General features: G+C 44.1%; 1 protein-coding gene across 1 annotated transcript; it reads right to left on the minus strand.

Moving 5' to 3' along the window:
• Nucleotides 1-2,750: 2,750 nt before the first annotated feature.
• LOC106676990 (butyrophilin-like protein 2) lies at nucleotides 2,751-6,604 on the minus strand. Its single transcript, XM_076881095.1, has 3 exons — nucleotides 6,390-6,604; nucleotides 4,354-4,686; nucleotides 2,751-4,218 (listed from the first exon to the last, which is right to left on the minus strand). The coding sequence occupies exons 1-3, from the start codon at nucleotides 6,460-6,462 to the stop codon at nucleotides 4,025-4,027; spliced, it is 600 nt and encodes a 199-aa protein (XP_076737210.1). The 5' UTR covers nucleotides 6,463-6,604; the 3' UTR covers nucleotides 2,751-4,024.
• Nucleotides 6,605-6,905: the final 301 nt, after the last annotated feature.

Below are 6,905 nucleotides of genomic sequence, written 5' to 3' on the forward strand. Positions count from 1 at the left end.
CTGGATGGGCCTGGGCCCCCTTTCCCTGGCGGGTCGCGGAGTATGGGGGTGCCTACTGGGGTCAGCGGGGGAGCTGGCCCCAGGGAGGGGTCACTTGCCCCTCCCTTCCTTCCCTCCCCATCTCCAGCTGCCTCCCTCTTCCCGCTCCACCACAACCACCCACACGTGCAGGGCCTTGGAGTAGGGGTATGTCACCAGGGTGCAGAGGAGGCTACCCCCCCCCTCTGTCCCCTTCTGGCTGCCTCTGCCTCAATTTTATCCCACAACTTAGACATTCACATTACTCACACTCTCATTACACATACATATAGGATCTTGGGGGTGGGCACGATACACGGAGTCCAAAGTACCATCAGGGTGTACACCCCACCCCTGGCATCGTTGCCCACCTCTCAATTTTAAATACACGTAGACATTGAGGGCTAGCAGGAGGGACCATGCGCTTACCTGCTGCTCTCTGGCAGGTAGCTCCATGCCCTCCTGGGTTTTAAATGCACCTTAGAACACACATGCATCAACATTACAATGAGCGGGTGGAGGGAGGTTCGGAGTCTTCTCTCACCCCCGTTCTCTGCGACCTGCTGGAGCTGGGGGGCTAGGACTAGGAGGAGGAGTTGGCCGTCCGACCGCGGTCTGGAGTGTGGAGCCTTCCTGCTGCTGCGGAGTCGGGGCGGTCTGCCTCCCCCCACCGCAGGGAAAAGGGAAACACCACCTGGGTCTGGGTGCAGTTCCCCCCTCCAGGGGCGGGGGCACCTAGACCCGGTTTGTAGAGTACGCTTGGGGAGTGTGATCGTGTGTACAACGTCTCTTTACGTCTGTCTCCACGTTGGTTGAGTGTGGAGTAAGTGCATATGAGAGCATGAGGGTGGGAATGGATGTTTGTATCTGTGTGTGCCTGTATGTCTGTGTCTATATGTCAGGTTGGGTGTCAGGCGCCACCTCTCTGGGGACATCTCAGGCCCTCCAAGGTTTGGAGGCCTATCTCCCCCTACCACCACTTCCCCTGCCAGTGGCGGACCCCCTCAGACATCGGTGCGTTGGTGGTTCTTTGTGTCCGGGGATGGGCGTCCAGGTACACACCGGCTCACTCCTTGGCGGCCGCTTATCGGGGCCTGGAGCCTGGGGCTCGCTTGGGCCACTTCGGAGGTGGGGTGCCCCCGGCCTCTTGGCCTGGGGCTCGGTCACTCAGGCGCAGCTGGCTGCCGGCGGAGCTCACGGGCGCGTCACTGCAACTCCCCCTGGCTTCTGCTCCGCGGCTGCTGAGTGAGCCCTCATCTGGGACTCTCCTCAGCTCTTTCCGGGACAGTGGCGCAGCTGCCCCTCTGTTGGTCTTCCTTGGTCTCTTGTGTTCTGGGGGCCTCTGGATGTCTGGAGTTTTGATCTCCTCCACACCTGCTTCACGCCCTGGAGGACGGGGCTGTGGCCCCCCCACACCCTCTAGCAGATTATTACATGAAGGAACCTTTTAAAAAAACAAAAAACAAGCGCGTCCATGCTCACAGGTGTACACACGGGTGATCACACCCACAAACTACACCCTTTTTGGCTCCTACCTCAAAGCACACTGTGTTCTGTTGATCTTATGTGCTGCACAATAATGTTTAACATTTAGTATTTACTGTCATATTCCCATATATCATTGTGATGTTGTTTATTCTATTACTCTTGTTCTCTTCTGCTTGCTTTCTTTTTTCTTTCTCAGCAGGTGATCCAGGTGATTGATATATGCATTTTTTTTCTCTGCCCGTTCTGTTGGTTTTTGTGTTTTGCCCTTCTCCCCCGTCCCTCTTCTCAGCTGTTTCTCTTTCCCTCTTTCTTTCTCCCCTTCTTTCCCCCAGTCAAGTCTGTCCCGTATTCAGTAAGTGAAAATAAAATAAACAATAAAAGGTGAATCAAATGGACCATTACGGCAAGGCTGGGATGGTCAGTTTGGTAAAGTAAATCCGTTGGGCATCTTTCTTTGCCTTTAGACAACAATTCTGATGGCAAAAGAGCCAAACGGGACAGGCCAAAAAAGAAGAAAAAAAAAAAAAAAGTAAATTTGTAACACGTCTAATGCTTATTTTACCGGCTGTACATAACCAACACATTTTACCTCACAGCAGTGACTCTGTGCTATCAGAACACTTCCTCGCAATAGTTATGATTAGTATTAAAATCATTAATAATATATATTCTTTACACTGAGGAGATGATCGTTATTCTCTCACTGATAAATTCAAAAACTGCGGAAAAGCAGCGAGAAATGCACAGGAGTCAACAGTGCTGATCAGGCCAATCTGTCAATCTGCTGTCAACTCAATGTGTTGTTACATCAGGAGTTGGTCACAGCATAGATTTCCCACTGAAGCATAAACTGGGAATGAGAAGTCAACCATCCTAATATTGCAGTAAAACCAGGGTTAACCCTGAAGTTACCTGGATGAGACTAAATCCTGGTTCACAGTGCAGACCTCTGATCACTGATGATGGAGGAGAAGAAAAACAAATCAGGCTGAATGTAAAACATTTGCTCTGTAGGACTGACGTCTTTGTTATCACCACTGGGTGGTGGCACTGGTGCCTCACAGCAACAAGGTCCTGGGTTTGAATCCAGCACGAATTTTACTCAAAACACAACATGTTTGTCATGTATGTATGTTACAGGGCAAGTTTTAAAATTGCATTTTGTGATTTTTTTTTTTGCAATGTGCTTGGTGTATAAATGCCTCAAGTCCTAATCTTATTATATAACTCAAAACTTTATTTGCATAGCACTTCTCACACAGTAAGGAAGCCACTCAAAATGATGTACACATTAAAAGCAGAAAAAATACACATACATCAACTTCACTACACCCTCTCATCACCCCTCCATCCCCACTCCCACACCCAGAGATCAGACACTCATCATACAGAAACACTGGAGATTAAAAAGAAACAATAAATAACATTACAAGGCTACTAAGAATACATGAAATATAATGAAAAGGGAATAAACAAAGAAAATAGTAAATACATCAAAAGTAAAGTGAAATAAAGTGCAGCATGATAAATAAAAGATGGTCAACTGTCTCCTCTGTCTCTGAAGTGCTCGTAGCATAAAAGTAAATCTGAAAGATGAGAAGGTCCTGAACTCCTGAGTGTTAAAAACCAGTAAAAGGATCTTAAAGATGACTCTGACTGCAGAGACGATAACATTGGTGTAATTAAGGCTGTGGACTTGATTTTTAAAGCAGCTGCAGTGACAAGTGTTTCTTTGAAAAACTAAAAAGATGAGCACTGCAGTAAGCAACCCTGCAGGAGATGAAAGGAGGAGTCAGTGTCTCCACATCCTGAGTGAGTTGGAGGAAGTTTGCAGCCATCCAGGATTTAATATGTAAGATGCAGATAGATCTGACTGGCTCTGTGTCATCAGGAGACACAGCAACATCATCAGTGTAATCGTGTGTACTCATTCTGTGTCTCCTGATGACATCACAAAGTTACAGCCTGTAAATGTTAAAATCACTGGTCCCAGATCTGACCCTGTGGAACGCCATAGCTCAGTTTGTAGCTCCTGGATGAAGATTCATTACCACGTACAAAGAATCCTCCATCTGTGCAATTTAATCCAGTTAGAAACTCTCAGAGTCTCTATCAATGTCTCTAAATGTCTGCAGTGATCCACAGGATCAAAGTCAGCACTGACATCAAGAGGAACCAACACAGATCCAAGAGTTTCTCTGACAGTTTGCTTTACATAAATATTTAACCGCAATCAAATAACCATAACTTATCAGATGGTGTGGAGCTGTCACCATCTGGGTAATGAAATGTAACTCAAACAGCTTCTGATATTAAACTAAAATAGTCCACACAGCAGCTCAGACCTGAACACATTCAGTGTGAAACACACTGGTTTATATTCTGTTTGTTCTCCTTGTGATGTTGCCCTCATACAACTATCTATCTATACGTATAAATATGTCATTTTTATAGTTAAACGTTTTTAACTAGTTTAATGTATTCTCTCTCTCTCTCTCTTGTTCCATGGTGCTTTGCTTCAGACCATTTCCTTCTTTGCTTCTTCATCAGGAGGATGAAGAGGAGGATCTTTCTTGTGTTTTTTAGAGATCACAACTGCAAAAACAAGAATGATCACAGCAAGTAATAAAACAGAAGCCATCAGTCGACCATGATGACTTCTACCAACTCCATCTTCCTCCTGTCCATCCTCTGTGTCTCCTCCTGGCTGACCTGCAGGTGAGAAACAGGTGTGAGGTGTCAGCTGATCATGTCACACATCATCAACAACATCTTTAGAAACAAACATCAACAACCAGGAAGCAGCTTCCCTTCTGATCACACACACACTCAACTCTACTCACTCACCTGGAGGATCAACAACACTCAGTGTGATGATGCTGGACTTCCATGAGCGTGTTTCTCTCATGAAGACACGACACTCGTATGTTCCAGTGTCATTAATCATCACGTCCTTCAAAATCAAAGACACGTCTCCATCCTTCATCTGTTTGTCCTGCAGATCCACCCGGTTCTTAAAAGATAGATGCTGGTGATTTGGAATAAACTGCTTGTCTCGGTACAAAAGAACATATTCTGGCTGCAGGTCAGCTCTGCTCCATTGTACTACTATGTTGTTATTTGGAGCTCGACATGTCAGAGTGACGTTCTTTCCAGACTCAGCTGTGACATTTTTGTGGTCTGAAAAGGAAACACAGAGCAGAGAGGTTACAGATGAAAGTTTGATCTGTTCACTTCTACACCAGCCAATCAGCAAAGAGTTGTACACACTGGGTTCAACACATTAGGCTAAATGTTCATCACACACACACAATATGAACCTGCATCTGTGAAACAAACTGTGTCCTGATTGTTCTCACATTAAGAAATGAATCAAACAAACATGTTGAGGTAGTCCGACTCGAATGTCAAGGAAGGTTGTAGGGAAGCAGACTACACAGAAATTTCAGGTTTGCAGACGTGAGCAATTTATTTACAATGAACTCCGTTTAATGTGTAACTTAACAAAACTTTCCCCAAAAGTAACTCGATTAACAAAACTCATCAGTTCATGGACCTGGTAACACAGCTCACCTCTCCTCTGAATCTGGCTTTAAATAGGGCCATCAATTTCCCTCCAATTAGCCCAGCCTGTACCTCTCACTTAAACTGAGGGATCTTAAACTCTACACAGATGATTAAAAAGACACAAAACCTCCTCACACTTCTAATTGACACATTTACGTAACTAAATGGCTCCGTTTACATAAACAAGATTCAACAAACCCCTTCAGAACTTGAAACAAACAAAATGAAGCATTTCTATGGAAAAAGAAACCCCTCCGCTTGATGTCACATCAGCAGGACTTAAAACAACAAAATGCTAGGCAGGCGTTTTCCACCTGCACACCAGTTGGTGGCGATAATGCACCATTTGCACCAACCGGCAATAAACCCTATACAGAAGAAGGCGGCGTTTCCCACACGAAGACTGGAAAGAAACAACAAAGTATGAACAAATGACTTAATCTGTGATGAAATAAAATATAAAGAAACATGTAACTGGGTATTTGTCTCAATTTGCAGAATGTTTGTTTTGCCGGCAACAGACAAACCCGGGATAGTGAGTGCAGCAATGTTACTCAACAAATGGCAAATCAAAGCAAATAAATAGAAACAGAGAAACGTGCAAAAAAAAAAAAAAAGGTAAACTCACATGGGACAAAGGGAGAGCATTGCAACTGCTCATCCACTTTGTCACAGCACCTAATAAAATATATGACATATTTGTGAAATTTCATGTGTTATTAGCCTTTATCTGTGTGCCCAAACTTACTAAAATGCTCTCAAGGTGATGATGAGCTGTCATGTCAGGCATATGAAACAAACATACACATACCTGCATATACTGTGCCTTGAAAAGGTTTTCATACCCCTTGAACTTTTACACATTTTGTCGCCTTACAACCACAAACTCAAATGTTTTCACTGAGTTTTTCTGTGACAGACCAACACAAAGTAGCACAAAATTGTAAAGTGGTACAAAAATGATACATGGTCTTTAAAAAATAAACAAATAAAAACTCTGAGAAGAACTTTTAATCAATGAATCAATAATAAACCTTTACAGCAGTTTGTCCATGTTTATCTGACACCACTTAAACTTTAAAGTTTAAACTTTAAAGTTAATGCAGTAATAAAATCTCTTCTCTTCACAGCTTCATTATACAAACTGTTATGTAAACGTGTGTGAGTCTAAACACTAACATCCACTTTCTAACACGACAGAAGAGGTTTGGTGACAGCTGAGACCTGCGTCCTCTGTGAGCAGCTGAAACTAAAGCAGCTCGAACATCTAACAGCGGGTAAGAAATAGATCGATAGGATTTTAAAATCAAACTCACCTGCCCAGGTAAAGCCCACGAGGGAGACAGACAGTAAAGTCCAGCAGAGCCACGGAGATGTTACAGCAAACATGTTTCATTAGGCACATTCAAAGTGCACGAGTGAATTAATGTCGGAGAGTGGAGCCGGCTGTTTTTGTTTTGTTTTTTCCTTTTTTCATGCTTCACGTCCGCGCTTGTTATTGGATAAGCCTGCTGTCAATTATTCACTGTTTCGCTAACACTGGCTGTGCCTCCCCGGTAGACGAGTGAGTCCTCCCAAAGGCGGAGTCACTCCCAGAGGCTCCGGTGTCAAACTAACTTTAGTGAAGTGAGCCGGAAACGCAGCTAGAGGTTCCACACATATCCACTGTACAGTTGTGACTCACGGCTTCAGGTTTCCTTAAATTGCCCGCTACAGCATTGTTTGATAGACATGAAGAAAATCTTTCTTTTATGTGAATTTAAGATTAGCAAGTAAACAACAGTTAGCTAATAAACTTCATGACATCACACTTTAATAACATAATGAAAATC

Source organism: Maylandia zebra, unplaced genomic scaffold (assembly GCF_041146795.1).
Source record: "Maylandia zebra isolate NMK-2024a unplaced genomic scaffold, Mzebra_GT3a scaffold02, whole genome shotgun sequence".
NCBI lineage: Eukaryota > Metazoa > Chordata > Actinopteri > Cichliformes > Cichlidae > Maylandia > Maylandia zebra.

Excerpts from the sequence above, each read along its gene's own strand:
- LOC106676990 (XM_076881095.1), bottom strand. The coding sequence starts at position 6,462 with ATGTTTGCTGTAACATCTCCGTGGCTCTGCTGGACTTTACTGTCTGTC. Across the intron at positions 4,687-6,389 it reads CGTGGGCTTTACCTGGGCAG|ACCACAAAAATGTCACAGCT; the intron begins GTGAGTTTGATT and ends TTTCCTTTTCAG. Across the intron at positions 4,219-4,353 it reads GAGTGTTGTTGATCCTCCAG|GTCAGCCAGGAGGAGACACA; the intron begins GTGAGTGAGTAG and ends TCTCACCTGCAG.